The sequence below is a fragment of the Cyclopterus lumpus genome, chromosome 7, assembly GCF_009769545.1.
Source record: "Cyclopterus lumpus isolate fCycLum1 chromosome 7, fCycLum1.pri, whole genome shotgun sequence".
In the NCBI taxonomy this organism is placed as follows: domain Eukaryota; kingdom Metazoa; phylum Chordata; class Actinopteri; order Perciformes; family Cyclopteridae; genus Cyclopterus; species Cyclopterus lumpus.
The window spans coordinates 21981508-21997743 of NC_046972.1; the positions used below are offsets into that span (position 1 = coordinate 21981508).

The 16236-nt window shown below is 44.3% G+C and overlaps 1 protein-coding gene across 1 annotated transcript; it reads left to right on the forward strand.

Annotated features, from left to right (window-relative positions):
- Positions 1 to 10099: 10099 nt before the first annotated feature.
- LOC117733976 lies at positions 10100 to 15858 on the forward strand. The gene is made up of 5 exons (XM_034537981.1): positions 10100 to 10629; positions 13133 to 13327; positions 14074 to 14227; positions 14731 to 14898; positions 14994 to 15858. Exons 1-5 carry the CDS (start codon positions 10356 to 10358, stop codon positions 15331 to 15333), a joined length of 1131 nt encoding a protein of 376 aa, XP_034393872.1. The 5' UTR covers positions 10100 to 10355; the 3' UTR covers positions 15334 to 15858.
- Positions 15859 to 16236: the final 378 nt, after the last annotated feature.

Below are 16236 nucleotides of genomic sequence, written 5' to 3' on the forward strand. Positions count from 1 at the left end.
TTTAGGGGGAATATAATATGCAGAACTATGTTTTTATTAGTGTATAATCACCTGAAGAACTGTTGTTTTCTTTCGCTTAGATCGGGCCGTTTATATCTACATAGTGTTCTCTTCTGGTAGTAGTCAGAGTAGTTATAGTAGTAGTAGTCAGAGTAGTAGTTATAGTAGTAGTAGTAGTAGTAGTGGGAGTAGTAGTAGTAGTAGTAGTCAGAGTAGTAGTTATAGTAGTAGTAGTGGGAGTAGTAGTAGTAGTCAGAGTAGTAGTGGGAGTAGTAGTAGGAGGAGTATTAGGAGAAGTAGTAGTAGGAGTAGTAGTAGTGGTAGTTATAGTAGTATTAGTAGTAGTAGTAGTATTAGTAGTAGTAGTAAGTAGGAGTAGTAGTAGTAGTAGTTATAGTAGTATTAGTAGTAGTAGTAGTAAGTAGGAGTAGTAGTAGTAGTAGTTATAGTAGTAGTAGTAAGTAGGAGTAGTAGTAGTAGTAATTATAGTAGTAGTAGTAAGTAGGAGTAATAGTAGTAGTAGTAGTAATGGTAGTAGTAATAGTAGTAGTAGTTATAGTAGTAGTAGTAGTAGTAGTTATAGTAGTAGTAGTAGTAAGTAGTAAGTAGGAGTAGTAGTAGTAATGGTAGTAGTAATAGTAGTAGTTATAGTAGTAGTAGTAGTAGTAGTAGTAGTAGTAATTGTAGTAGTAGTAGTAGTTATAGTAGTAGTTATAGTAGTAGTAGTAGTAGTAGTAGTAGTTATAGTAGTAGTAGTAGTAGTAGTAAGTAGGAGTAGTAGTAGTAATGGTAGTAGTAATAGTAGTAGTTATAGTAGTAGTAGGAGTAGGAGTAGTAGTAGTAAGTAGGAGTAGTAGTAGTAGTAGTAGTAATGGTAGTAGTTATAGTAGTAGTAGTAGTTATAGTAGTAGTAGTAGTAAGTAGGAGTAGTAGTAGTAGTAGTAGTAATGGTAGTAGTAATAGTAGTAGTTATAGTAGTAGTAGTAGTAGTAGTAGTTATAGTAGTAGTAGTAGTAAGTAGGAGTAGTAGTAGTAGTAGTAGTAGTAGTAGTAGTAATGGTAGTAGTTATAGTAGTAGTAGTAGTAGTAGTAGTAGTAGTAGTAGTTATAGTAGTAGTAATGGTAGTAGTTATAGTAGTAGTAGTAGTTATAGTAGTAGTAGTAAGTAGGTGTAGTAGTAGTAGTAGTAGTAGTAGTAGTAATGGTAGTAGTTATAGTAGTAGTAGTAGTAGTAGTTATAGTAGTAGTAGTAGTAAGTAGGAGTAGTAGTAGTAGTAGTAGTAATGGTAGTAGTTTTAGTAGTAGTAGTAGTAGTAGTTATAGTAGTAGTAGTAGTAAGTAGGAGTAGTAGTAGTAGTAGTAGTAGTAGTAATGGTAGTAGTTATAGTAGTAGTAGTAGTAGTAGTTATAGTAGTAGTAGTAGTAAGTAGGAGTAGTAGTAGTAGTAGTAGTAGTAATGGTAGTAGTAATAGTAGTAGTAGTAATAGTAGTAGTTATAGTAGTAGTAGTAGTAAGTAGGAGTAGTAGTAGTAGTAGTAGTAGTAGTAATGGTAGTAGTTATAGTAGTAGTAGTAGTAGTAGTAGTAATGGTAGTAGTTATAGTAGTAGTTATAGTAGTAGTAGTAGTAGTAGTAGTAGTAGTTATAGTAGTAGTAGTAGTAAGTAGGAGGAGTAGTAGTAGTAGTAGTAGTAGTAGTAATGGTAGTAGTTTTAGTAGTAGTAGTAGTAGTAGTAGTTATAGTAGTAGTAGTAGTAAGTAGGAGTAGTAGTAGTAGTAGTAATGGTAGTAGTAATAGTAGTAGTAGTAATAGTAGTAGTTATAGTAGTAGTAGTAAGTAGGAGTAGTAGTAGTAGTAGTAGTAGTAATGGTAGTAGTTATAGTAGTAGTAGTAGTAGTTATAGTAGTAGTAGTAGTAAGTAGGAGTAGTAGTAGTAGTAGTAGTAATGGTAGTAGTAATAGTAGTAGTAGTAATAGTAGTAGTTATAGTAGTAGTAGTAGTAAGTAGGAGTAGTAGTAGTAGTAGTAGTAATGGTAGTAGTAATAGTAGTAGTAGTAATAGTAGTAGTTATAGTAGTAGTAGTAGTAAGTAGGAGTAGTAGTAGTAGTAGTAGTAATGGTAGTAGTAATAGTAGTAGTTATAGTAGTAGTAGAATGCCGTTTGTGTTTTTATGTTACTTATAGGCCACCGTAGTTCTGAGCCACGCTTGGAAAGGGCGGAGTCAGCGGAGGTTAAATTGGATGCAATCTGCCACTTCACCACTAGATGGCACTGGACTCTACACACTGCTCCTTTAATTTCATGTTCACTTCAGTTTGATATTCAGTATTTGAACCTGACTCTTTGCACTTTGCGCCTTTTAATAGCGAAATACAGAAAGAAAGAAAAAATATTAATTTAAGAAACAAAGAGGACTACGTGTCTTCAAGCATGCTAGCGCCACTGTGCAGCTGTACTTTGGTACTTTGGTACGTAAACATCAGCACGTTAGCGTTTCTCCCCACATGTTCACCATGGTGGCAGCTCTATAGTTTTGCAAAAATGCTAATGTTTTCTGAATATGACTGTGTGGACCAAATGTTATGGCAATCCATCTTTCATATGGATTCAAACTGCCGGACCATATAGCTGTATGCATGTAGCGTAGGTCTGCAGCAACTGTAGGACATGAAGTCAAGTACACTGTGTCTAGCGGCACAGCTGTCGCCACGGGAACAGCACTGAAACTCTCAGATCACTGTACGCTTCCTCGTCTCATTACTGCTGTTTCTATATGTCAGAAGACAAGTCATCCGTTGCTTGTGATCAGTTTCACAGAAAGAAAAATGTGCTGCTCAAATAATTCAGATATGAATCCCCCTGTACAGTATGCAGGGCGTGTAGTCGTCAGATGTAATTAATGTATGCACGCAGCACAACAAGGCAAAACTAAGAAAAGGAAAGAAGAATTATGGGACCTGATTTACTGAAAGGGTTGGCTACTTGAATTATGGCTGATTTCAGCTCCCAGATATGTGCGTGTGTACATAAAAGCGCGCGTGGAGAGGGTGTATAAAAGCTGCCGCAGTTGCCTCGAGTCCATTTCTTTCCCCCCCGCATCTTGATTTAATTCAGTTTCATCCCCCCCCCCCCCCCCCCCCCCACGTCTCGTGGACTTGAACTTATTGATGTGCATTTTTTACAGGGGGTAAAAAGAACAGAGAGAGGACAGCTATTGATGGTCCGCGTGAACCGTAACTTCTTTGTTTTAGCGAGTCAACACCACGAGTGTCAAAAAATGATAAATGGGGAGGCCGGTGTGTGTCTGTTGGAGCTGTGAGCGGCGGTGCAGAGACGGAGAGCAAACTGCTGACTACATGCTGCACATCTAGAACAGGCGTCTGCGTTTTCCTTTTCTCAACACTACAATTTTTAGGGGTTTTTTTTTTCGTTGGCTAACAACCTTTTATTTTTTTTGCTTTCACCTCCCGTCTGCCATTGACGGGCTGCTTCTAGCAACGTTGCAGTGGAACATTGTCGGCCTCGAGGCTTCCTGAACATATTGGAAAACAGTTGCAACAACAAAAAAAAAAACAACAAGCAGAACATTTTAAAGCTGAATGGTTTTAATGGGAGAGCCGTCATATGCCACCGGAGCGTAAGCCTCTTACCAGCTGTGTATGTGTGTGTGTGTGTGTGTGTGTGTGTGTGTGTGTGTGTGGCCTAGAAACATTTGCATTCTGCATTCCCAAACCTCTGAATGCACCACCGAGCTGACCTACCTATTTGGGGGGGGAAAGTGGGAAAAAGGACGAATCACCACCACCTGCCTCTCAAATACGGCTCCTCTCCACTTCATTAAGTCCTCTTCAGCCACCGAAACCGGCGTCTCCTGTGCAACCGGGCCGGTGCGGTGTGTGTCATTGGTCCCTCGAAGATGATTCATGAGAATATCGATGTTAACCCTGGACTTTTTATGTAGTGCCAGCACCGCCTCTAAAACCATGACTGAATACCCGAGAGTAATGCTAAGAGAGAGAGGCCCGTTTGGCTCAGAGCAGCGGGTCCCATCCTGGAGGTTTAGTAGCCTCCAGAGGTGTGCAAGGTCAATCTCACAGGCTGTAGAAAAATACATGGACATAGTTTCACAACATATTCCTGACTCAAATTCCGCAAATCTAAGCGTGCTTAAGGACGATGTGCGACCCATGAGGGGGGGTGAGACGAGAAGCCTTCTGTTTCACGACGAAGAGGGCATAAAGGTTTGGGAACCACCGACCTAACGAGGTCAGACGAGTTGACGATGACGTCATCAGCTGGTTAAAGATGGCCGACTCTACCGTACAGCAGATATAGTTACCGATAGGCCCTTCCTCCGGCCAGTCACATTGGATCACATCACATGAAATACAATTTTATTTTCACGTTTTTTTTGTTGTTTTCGTTTCGGGTTTAGAAAACACTCGCGTTGCATCTGCAGCGACGCCCACGCAGGCCATTCTGAAACTTCTTTTGTACTCTTCAGTGGAGCGATACTTCTCCTTTACTGGAAAGGAAGTGGTGGAAACGGTTTCCTGCCATTTTTTACACAATTAGTACTCTGTACACACACACACACACACACACACACACACACACGGTTTCATTGCCTGGGTGCGGTTGGTGCGAGTTGTTTTTTTTCTTCACACCTCACCAAACAAACAACTCTGTGGAAGTTAGACGTCAGACAAAAAATTACTTAACTTTTGTTCTCGGTACGATCTGAAGACGTCACGTCCCCCAAAATCCATCACAATCGCAAAAAAATGAATAAATCTGGAAGTACATGATGGATATTTACTCGATGATCGATGATTAGGACAAATTGCTGTAATTGTAACAATGAATCATCGGAGGACAACGGCGTCCACATCTTCGTCTTACTCACAGAGTGGAGGCGGAGAAAAAAATAAATAAAAAGCTCATTCAGATTCGCAGCCACCGGAGAGGGTCGGCCATCGTTAAGTCGTTAAGCTTGATTTGATGATGCCGATTCGAGGTATTTTTAAGTGAATGACCAGAAAGGCCTCGGATAAGCTGTATCATCTGGCTCTCCCCTAATGTTTCCAGTTACACCCTCCAAACATGGGACAATACAATATGTCTCCAAGTTAACTTCATATCTAATTATTTTATTTGTGTGTGTGTGTGTGTGTGTGTGTGTGTGAACTTGCATGCACTTGCACTAAATTGAATTATATTTAATTATACAGCGGCCTAAATGAGCACGTCTAATGACAGAACACTGCCTGCTGTGGGCAGTTGGAACAAACCGCGTTGGAGAACACGCCGAATATGTTATTACGCAGAACATCTCGCATGGAACACATCGTGGAATTAATCTACAGGAGTCATTTGGCCAAGATCATATTTAATGATACAAGAATGTAGACGCAGCTAAACCGAAGCAAAATGTGCACACGCACAAACATTAAGCTAGAAAGGCACATCTAAGATACACGCATGAATAAAACCAAAAAAAAACGCTTCGCTGCATCCACTCACGACTGGAGAGGACACTCGAGCATGAAGAGGTTTCCCTGGACCATGAAGAGGTTTCCCTGGACCGGGACAGTCTGTGCTGTTTGTTTTACTTGTTCTTTAAACATAAAGGGGCAGCTTGTGCTTCTGGTTCTGTGAATTGAGGAAGACGAACATTTGAGAAACAGACCCAAGATAAGAACAGGATCAACCCCAGCCTTGCTTCTTCTTTTTATTTTTTTGTTGCTGTGTCTAGAAACAAGTGATACAGCGTTCTGTATCTGCAGCAGCATACTTAAACTTCCATTTTTCACCCTCTCTCTCCTCCTTCAGTTCACCTTTCTCCGTGCAGGCCCGAGCTACCTTATCACCTTGCTTCCCCCCCCCCCCCCCTCCTTTCTTCTCTCCATTCCCGCCATCCTCCAGACTCTCTCATCCTTCATTTATTATCTTCAGCACCGCCGTTGGCTCTCTGTCAAAAACCTCGTCCCCGGTTGCCCCGGCCGTATTAACATTGCTTGGCACACATGGACCGCCGGCCACTTTGGGAACCTTCAAGGCAGTATGGTCGTTCTCTATTCTCTGTATTTATTTATTTTCTAGGGGTGGTGAAAGATGGTTTCAGAGGATGTAATTTTCTGGAAGTATTACAGCAATGCATTACAACAGCTGTCTGGTCACTATCCATCCCATTTATATTTTATTATAATATATGTATGATGTTTATATAATATGGTATTTATATATAATATTTCACTGACTATTATTGTGATATATATATATATATATATATATATATTTATATATTTATTAATACACTGAATTGTATGAATAAGATGTCCTTATTATGTCAGTGTTGGAATAAATGTTAAATATTTAACTACAAGTAGTTTGATACTTTTTTTTGCATTGTAATAACATGTAATAAATGTTAGCATACATGTAACACTATTGGATATTCCCCATGGTAAACATAACAGCTAGCATGTTAGCATTCATCTCATTGCGCCGCTGTTTTCCACCGAATTGCGTCATCTTCAGCCGTTATTCACGAATCAAACAAAAGGGAAAAAACTGGTAGGGGAAGATGAAATTAAAAGGATTTGAACTAAAACTACAAGATAACCCCAGATGACACGCACAGTTTATTCCACGGGAACTCATTAGCACACATACAGTGCGTGCCACACGGTCATTAATCCTCTTACGGCCCGTCGGCGTATCAAATCAAATATCTGCTGACGTTATTTGACGTGCTGATGCGTGTGTGGAAGTGAGCATTAATTTCTGCCTCGCTCGGGAGAGAAAGAGGGCCGCTTGTAGCCTGAGCGCTGGCGGGCTTTTTTTTCAAAGAAAAACATATAAACTTGTGACACAGGAAGACCTCGTTTGAGCTAATGACATTCCCATCATCCTCGTTTTTTTTGCCCTAGCAATTAGCTACAGGCAGCATGCTAATATCCCGAAACGGAAAAGGTTTAACCCTGCTAAAACATCCGCGTGTTAACGTCGCCACTGTTCGCATGTTAGCATACTGGGATTAGCGCTTAGCTCAAAGCTAGCATCCCTCCGCGTCAGTGCCAAAAGACACTTATTTCAACCGCTCAATTTCTCAATTCCTCAAATTTACGAAATTTCATAAATTTTAGTGCCCCTTTACGTTTCAAATAGTGAGCGCTCGTGCGATGAAAAGCCGATCACCGCCAGTTCTGTATATCACGTAAGCTTATGGGTGTGAAAGTAAAATCTGCTATATGCAAATACACCGGCTAACGGACTCTATTCCTCCCACTGCTCCTCATCCTCTCGGAGAGAGACGCCGTACGTCTGTGTCTGTGTGAGAAATGCTTGATCAACTCAATTTCCTCCCAAAGTCTCATCCTTCTTACCTGCCACCCGTTTCCCATCTCCTCGCTCGTCCCCTCCTCGCTCTCTCTCCCAGCGGAGGGGCCAGATTTATGGGGCGGCCACCTCGCTCTCCGGCAGGCCCGCCATCCAGCCCCGAGCGAGCGATTTGTTCACAGATTACAGGCGCGGGAAACAGAGAAGGGTAGCGTTAACGGCGTTATGGACGGATCACCAGGTGTGTGTGTGTGTGTGTGTGTGTGTGTGTGTGTTACTAACAAAAAGGGTTTTCACACGTTCATTCATCAGCACTACAAAGAGTCCATCCTTTACAGAGTGCTGCAGAGAAGTTCTTCTGGCGACGGGAATTTAGCATCCGAATTTAGAGTCCGACTTCCAACTCGTCAGATCCTCCGCGTCCGATACCGTCTTTCTGTGAAGGCGGAAGTTTATTACGTGAATTCGCGATGCACGTAAACCCGACGCGTCCAAAGCTGACGCTAGAGCGCTGTATGGTTGACGCTCCGGGGCGAGCGACGGTATTTGACGACTCGGGAGTGAGAATTAGTTGTGGCATCGAACTTTTTTATTGGATTTTGGAACGTTTATGATACTTATGTATACACGTTTTTGTTCGACAAGATAATCTCCAGAAGCGAACCGCCACCCACGTTAGTGTGAGCTGAGAGCACACACGACCAGACTGTGAAGGCAGACCTTGTTCCTCGTGTGCTAGAGCCTCATTTAGGCCACTCATAGACGCACACACACACACACATGCACACACACACACACAAGGAGGCTCAGGTGTTAACATGAAACGGTTTCACTCTACTCAAAAGAATGAAAAAAGGTTTGTTTCGGTTGGAAATACAGCTCGTTTTGAAAGGTTTATAATGACTCAATGATCTTCAGCCCACTTGTAGAAGAAACCTTTGAACAAAAAAGAATTGCCTCCTAGGGATGATGCATCGACATCTCACTGTTTTTTTTTCATCTCTTTGGGAACTAACTCACCAGAGGGCACCTTCGGTCTCCTCTAACCCCGGGACCTCCGGCCATATGTGGCCTGGTTGGAGCGGCGCGTGCTGACGGCCCTTCCTCCTCATACCTAATTACCTGCGTGATGGAGCGGTCCCCCACCCGGCGGTGTCACACCGTGTCACACCGTGTCAGGGGCAGCGAGGACAGGCGGAGTATGACCACTCTCACCTTTTCTCTGCCCGTCCTGTCACATCAGGCTAATAATAAAACAGCAACAGCCGGAGAGCATCCTCTTTTCGGTCGCCTATTTCTGCTTTTTCCTCCCGTCGGCCTCTTCGCGTTCCCCTCTCGGTGGTCACCTTTTTAAAACAAAACACTCAACCGTGATCTTTATTCCCCCACACCCCGATTGATCCGTCTCATTAGCAAAACCTCCTGGTCGCACAGACTTCAGAGCGCGCCCGGGGGGCGGAGGATAAAGTGGAAGGCACTCGTAGTCCAAACTGTACCCGCCGAGACTACGCGCCAGAATACACGTTGCTGTAGCAACCCGCCTTTGCAAATCAGAAGAGAAAACTGGAACTAATTCCTCAAAATGTCCTTGTCCACCGGGTGTCCTTCTCTATCTTCACTCCTCCTCTTGAACATATTCTCGAGCACCGAATTAGTCGAATCGAACGGGGGCGTCGCTGTGCACACTCTGCAGATGATTTCACTAAAAGTTGATTTCAGGGATCGGGCTCGTGCTCATAAACATCTGGGATCACCGGGGAGCCGGACTCCAGCTCTGAACCTTTAGCCTTTTGACCTTTTAGGAGACTTTTTTTTTTCAAGCCTAACGCGGAGGAGGGCACAATAGTTATTGGGTCCCAAAGTATGAGCACCTTTAATCAGCGATGCTAACACGTCGGTGAACAGTCTCACGCACGCCCAGAATCCTCCATGACGTTGAAGGCCCCGGCCCGACGTGCTGCTTTCAGATGAGAATGCAACGCAGGAAAAACAGGAGCGTCGCAATTCGTCTGCTGTATTTCCTGTTCTACTACGTCTCATCTTTACACAGCGTGTAGCAACCAGCCGTGGTTACTCGTCCCATTAAGAGACATGTCAGGAACGACCGGAGCAGTTGTACAGTTTCGTGATTCTTATCTTCCTCATCACCGGTTATCACCTTCACCACCACGAGCCGGATGCGCACCATATGCCGAACTGTGACACAGTGAGACACAGACGGAGAAGTGAAAGAAAGAAGAAGAAGAAGAAGAAGAAGAAGAAGGAGGACATGAGGTGTGGTGACGTTGAGAAGTGCAGATACACACCGGGATGCAGCTGACTTTTGTACAGTCATCCAATGATCATTTTACTTAAATGTGCCTCTCCCTCTCACACTATTTTTATGAAAACTATTCTCTGTTATTTTATCAGTCTGACTTCTGTATTTTGTATTTTGGCTCAACCACTGTTGCAACTTATCGCCATTATTAAAACGAGCATCCTGTATCAGCTACATAGTGATGATCCACATGCTGTACCAACGGCCCGTTTGGACATAATCAGACATAACACAATATCTTAATGAACTCTCTTTGATTTGTAACTCAACACTGGAGCCTGATTTGAGTGTGCAAACATTAACTGAAGAAATGTGCCAAGTGGAGTGAGCTGCAAACATATTCCTGAAAAGATGAGCTTTCCATCATTGCTTAAATGTGTGTGTTTTTTGTGTGTGTGTGTGTGTGTTTCATCACATGAATGTGTCTGAAGCACCACATCCTGATTCAAATGCGACATCCTGCCCACAGAGAGCTTCTTTGGCTTGTCGTTACACGCCATGCAGTCTCCTCCTGCTCGGCGAACAGCGCAGCTCTGCTACCCAACTTGACCTGACCCGCTGTAATCCACAAAGTCCTTTTTTATCTGCGGCCAGAGAGAGAGAGAGAGAGAGAGAGAGAGAGAGAGAGAGGGAGAGAAAGAGAAAGAGAGAGAGAGAGGGAGAGAGGGAGAGAGGGAGAGAGGGAGAGTCTGTGGATGAGAAGCTGTCCACTGGAAGGTAGAGAGGCGAACAGAAGCTCCACGGAGTCCCGACTTGTTTACCCCGCACCGGGCACCGAGGAGCGCCGCGGCGCAGTCTTTTACGCACAAACCTATAGAGCCGACTTGGGGGTGGTGGGGTGGGGTGGGGGGAGAGAGGGAGAGGCTCGTCTGTCCGTCGCCACCATGTCAGGGGCAACAGCTTCCGTGGCAGATGTGTCCAGGACGGTTTTTACAATCAGAGATGAAAGCCGCGGCCGGAGCAAGTCAGGTAAGAGACATCGAGCCAAATGGTGTCGAGTTGCGCGTGCAGGAATGCGTGCGGTGCGCGGAGGTTTGTGCGTGTGTGCGCGTGTGTGTGAGGCACTTTGCTCTTGGTCCACTTCTGTAACAGAAAGGATTTTACATGTTTTGTGAGTATTAAAAGTGTGTGTACCTTAAAACTAGACCTCTTGTGTAATATCCCCCCCAATAAGGCTATAAAGCAGTGCATTTTGAAGACGTGTATATTTTATTGTTTTAATGTGTGTGTGTGTGTGTGTGTGTGTGTGTGTGTGTGTGTGTGTGTGTGTGTGTGTGTGTGTGTGAGTGTGTGTGTGTGCGTGTGATCATTTCCGAGAAACATAAATCGCATTAATAAAAAAACTTCACGTCACACGACAAATGCCATCTGGCTTTTTTGTGTGAACATCAACTTCCTGCACACCTCTTCCAGATCATTCAGTGGTCCATGAATGAATGCATTTATTTATCCATCCATGCATTTGTCTTTGTATTGAAGTGGAGGCAGGTAGGCACCTCACTGGTCTCTTTAACATCAGAAACAAAAGTTACATTAAAGTAATGCTCTCTATTTATCATGCTGGGCTCGTGCTAATAGCCCATGAGGTTAACATCCATCCCAGTTAAGTCTCAACAGTAAAATCAATTGAGGAGCGAGAGAATGTTTTTAAAGAGAAGATGTGCAGACGCTGTCTGTCTGTCTCTCTGTCTCCCTGTATCTCTGTCTCCCTGTCTCTCATGTCTCCCTGTATCTCTGTCTCCCTGTATCTCTGTCTCCCTGTATCTCTGTCTCCCTGTATCTCTGTCTCCCTGTATCTCTGTCTCCCTGTCTCTCATGTCTCCCTGTATCTCCGTCTCCCTGTGTCTCAATTCTCCCTGTATCTCTGTCTCCCTGTCTCTCTGTCTCCCTGTATCTCTGTCTCCCTGTCTCTCATGTCTCCCTGTATCTCTGTCTCTCTGTATCTCTGTCTCATGTCCCCATGTCTCTCTGTCCCTCTGTCTCCCTGTCTCCCTGTATCTCTGTCTCTCTGTATCTCTGCCTCTCTGTCTCTCTGTCTCTCATGTCTCCCTGTATCTCTGTCTCCCTGTATCTCTGTCTCCCTGTCTCTCTGTCTCTCATGTCTCCCTGTATCTCTGTCTCTCTGTATCTCTGTCTCATGTCCCCATGTCTCTCTGTCCCTCTGTCTCCCTGTCTCCCTGTATCTCTGTCTCTCTGTATCTCTGCCTCTCTGTCTCCCTGTCTCTCTGTCTCCCTGTATCTCTGTCTCTCTGCCTCTCTGTCTCTCTGTCTCTCTGCCTCTCTGTCTCTCTGTCTCTCTGTCTCTCTGCCTCTCTGTCTCCCTGTCTCTCTCTCTCTCTGTCTCATGTCCCCATGTCTCCCTGTCTCCCTGTCTCCCTGTCTCCCTGTATCTCTGTCTCCCTGTATCTCTGTCTCTCTGTATCTCTGCCTCTCTGTCTCCCTGTATCTCTGTCTCCCTGTATCTCTGTCTCCCTGTCTCTCTGTCTCCCTGTATCTCTGTCTCTCTGCCTCTCTGTCTCTCTGTCTCATGTCCCCATGTCTCCCTGTCTCTCTGTCTCCCTGTCTCTCTGTCTCTCTGTCTCCCTGTATCTCTGTCTCTCTGTATCTCTGCCTCTCTGTCTCCCTGTCTCTCTGCCTCTCTGCCTCTCTGCCTCTCTGTCTCTGTCTCCCTGTCTCTCTGTCTCTCTGTCTCTCTGCCTCTCTGTCTCTCTGTCTTTGTCTCCCTGTCTCTCTGTCCGTGATGCTACACACTTTTGTTGTGACTTGACGCCCCCTGTGGTGATCCAAGTGCACCACACGTTTTTCCTTCAATTGAAAGTCCCAAATGAAGAACAACCCAACGTCTCTCAAGTGCATTGTGTGTGTTTTCTTTTCTTTCTTCTTCTTGAAGCCCAGCTGCAGGTCTTTTCTCTCCAGCAAACAGCTGGTTCGGACCGGTCCTGGTCCTGATCACATTATCCTTCCCGGTTGGAAATCACCGACATGATGTCATTGTGTTTATTTGCATTCCAGCAGCTCATGTCACGATGAAGTGATGCTCTCATGTTGTAGGTTCTTCTCGCCAGACGTGCTGACGCAGAGACACCCACACCCCCCCTCCTGGAGCATATGAGAACTGTGCCGTATGATAACCGGTTGTTTATCACGTCTCCACGGGGGCCCTTCTGCTTATTGATTCATTCCCTACAGGGGTTCAGTGCTGACAGCGCATCCCACTTTGAATCTCATCTGCAGCGCTCCATTCTTCTCTGTTGTTCTCTCTCTCTGAATCTCGAGCGGTCTGATCGTCTCTGTGAAAACACATTTTCATTTTTGAAGAAGACGCATGAATTATGCATGTGTTCAAACTTTGGCTGAACTTTTAATGACTAGTGAGCGGCCTCGGCATCTGCGACACAGTTCAACCACAGCCCACGTTTCTGCTGCATGCACTGACCTGTCAGCTCTCTCTCTCTCTCTCTCTCTCTCTCAGATCAGACCCAGGCTCAGTGCACGCCCATGCCCCTGCCGGCCCTGGGCACCCAGAGGATCATCCAGGGCAACGGCACCACCGTGGGCACAGTCATTTCCCTGCAGTGCCCAGACAAACACACGCTTGTGGGGAGGCAGCTGATGTGTGTCATGGACACCAACAGCACCCACTGGGTGGGGGACACCTACTGTAAACGTGAGTAGCAACACACCTCTTGATGTGACAGTTAATATAGGGAAAAAACAACAACAACAACAACAAAAAGGCTCTCATGCACACACTCCGTAACCGAAATGTGTGTGGCGGCAGATCAAATGTTCCAAATGCTTTTACTGGGAGAATTGCGGCGGCTGAAAAAAAAACCTGCTCATAATTCTGAAGAGATGGGATGTATATTAAACATTATGTGTTGGGCATTAGTTGCTATGGGCAATGTTACGCGGGCAAGACACTTAAGGTAGGATTTGGCTTGCGATAATGAATTCTTCAGAATTATGTGGGGACACATTCAAGAGAAAATAATTTCTCGCTCGGGGATCAACGCTCATTAAAAGTAGAATATTAATGCAAATGGGGTATAGAGAGGAATAATTCCTCGCAGGTGCACAGTTAGCCGCTCTTTTGATGAGCGAGTGGAAAAAGGGAGAGCGGGATGCTAATTATGTTTCAGGCTCAATCATCATGGGGGGGGGGGGGAGACTGAAAGACGTTTTAAGAAATTAATTTATGTTTTGTTTCCCCTTTTTCTGGCATGTATAGTGACTTTTTATAAATGTGGCGGCCCGTGACTTACGCCTGTAAAGCCTCAGGTGGTAGAGTCTGATTAGGAATTGTTGAACATAGATTTTTGCAGCATGTTAATGGAGCTGTCAAGTTAAATGTGTGGAAAATAAATGAAGTGGATGAATCGGTCGACGGTCTTCTTCTCTATCTCACCCCAGCGTTGTCTCCCTTCGAGGACTACGGTTTCCGCGTGGCCGTGCTGGCGTCCATCGTAAGCTTGGCCATCATCTTCTTCATGTCCGTGGCCTTCATCACCTGCTGTTTGCTCGACTGCATCAAAGAGGACAAGAGGAAAAACCACGAGAGCACAACGTAAATAATAATCTGTTACAAGTAAAAGTCCTTCACTTAAAACCATGAAAAGGTGGTGCCATGTGGAGAAAAGTTATGCTTATGGTCACCGACACTCAGCCAAATGCATGTTGAGCATCCCGGAGCTCCTCCTTCCTGTTTTGGAGCTATTGGTTTGTGAAGTGGGTGGAGCTAAGTACGACCGGAAAAAAATACATTTTAGGCAACCCCAAAAAGTTACAGTTGACATTCATGATCTGAAAAAACACACTTTGAAAAGGGTTGTAAGAAGAAAACAACGACCTGTCAATCACGAGGTAGCCCCGCCCTAATGCATTCCCTGCTTTATGGTCTTTTTTTTCTCTAAAAGAACCATAATTTACTCAATTAACATCATACTCTATTGAAGAAGACTTGAACTAGAGATTGAGACCATAAACTCATTTTCTCTGAGACTTCTGTACAACCTGACTTTTGACAATCGGTTTGGTCGTGCAGGTTTAAATGTGTATATTTTGAAACAGGGAGTCCGAAATGTGGCAGTGGGAGGAGCAGCCCCAACATCAGGGGGACAACAGGTCTCGCTACAGCCACAAAGGCAGGAACAACAACAACAACAACACCCAGGACAAAGCGCAGTCCCTTTGGGACACCGAGACCCCGGCCGCGTGTGACGACACACGAGCCTGCAGGTGAGACGTGGGCCGGCTTTTGCTTAAACTGTCCCCCCAAAAAAAAGGTGGGGGTAAAACATTGAAGACACAACTTCCTGTCTTGTCATTCACAGAGGTCATCAGCTGTACGCACACGGTCCCGCCTGCACATATGGGCCCACTCCCCCACCGCTTTCGACTCTCCCCGGCTATGACTACAACCGGCCTCTCTTACCCAGAAGCCCAGGATCCGCAGAGGTCTCGGGTCCGCCTGAATACAACGGACCTCCTCGGTCCCGTCAGACTACGAACCCGGGTCCGCCCCGGGTCTCGGTGGCGAGGCCCGGGTCGGTGCGGCCGTACGGAGGACGGCACGGCGGCTTGCCGGGAGGGAACCCATCCACCGCGGATGAGTCCAGCACGAGGAACGTGAGGCCCGCCAGAGACTTTTCCATTCGGATTATATCAGTGTGAGGGACGCAGGACGCAGGAGGGGAAAAAAACACCAAGAACTTGTTTACTGGCCAGAATATGTCGGCCTGTACGGCGAAGACTACGGGAAGAAATAACTGAGCGTTCCTGATCTTGTTGTCATGATGAAATCTGCAGTTCTGCACAGTGAGAAGGCTCAATAGGACGGATTCATGTGCCTTTTGTAAACTGCAATGACGCACTGCCCTCTGTCTGCAAAGTGGAGCCGGTGCACCTTCAGTACGCCGGCCCTTTCTTAGGTGACACTCCCTGTAATTAGAAGGTCCAGGGACCTCAAATGAGCTTTTCAGAAACCCATCAACGTGTTATGTTTTGGTTCAAGTTAAGATTAAGGTGTTTAATAGACGTCGTAAGCAGTTGAGGACGTTGTCTGAGAAACTCATCTCAGTGCTACAAGTCCACCTTGTTGGTTGAGGAGAGCAGCTGAAAAACACTGGCTGGTATGTAAATATCTTCTTCTTTTTTAAGAATGTAAATAAATAAATAAATAAAGACTTCTACTGATAACGAGTTTGCCTTTATCACAGTGGAAGGAGTTCAATGGTGATTTAACAGTATGTGTGATGAAGTGACATGGTTATTACAATTATTAATATTATTATCATTATTGAGCAACTAATAATAACGACAGTCTAATAAAAATAATAATAATAGTATGTATAATAATAAAAAATAAAATAATAATAATAGTATATATAATAATAAAAATAATATAAATAATAATAGTATATATAATAATAAAATAATAATAGTATATATAATAATACAAATAATAATAATGATAATATTAATAGTATACATAATAATACAAATTATTATAATAATAATAATAATAATAGTATATATAATACAAATAATAATAATGATAATAGTATATATATAATA

What these genes read in the sequence shown, in the direction of transcription:
- LOC117733976 (XM_034537981.1), top strand. Translation starts at nt 10,356, where the DNA reads ATGAGAAGCTGTCCACTGGAAGGTAGAGAGGCGAACAGAAGCTCCACG. An exon ending in AAAAACCACGAGAGCACAAC is followed by an intron (nt 14,228 to 14,730) that starts GTAAATAATAAT and finishes ATTTTGAAACAG; the next exon opens with GGAGTCCGAAATGTGGCAGT. An exon ending in GACGACACACGAGCCTGCAG is followed by an intron (nt 14,899 to 14,993) that starts GTGAGACGTGGG and finishes TGTCATTCACAG; the next exon opens with AGGTCATCAGCTGTACGCAC.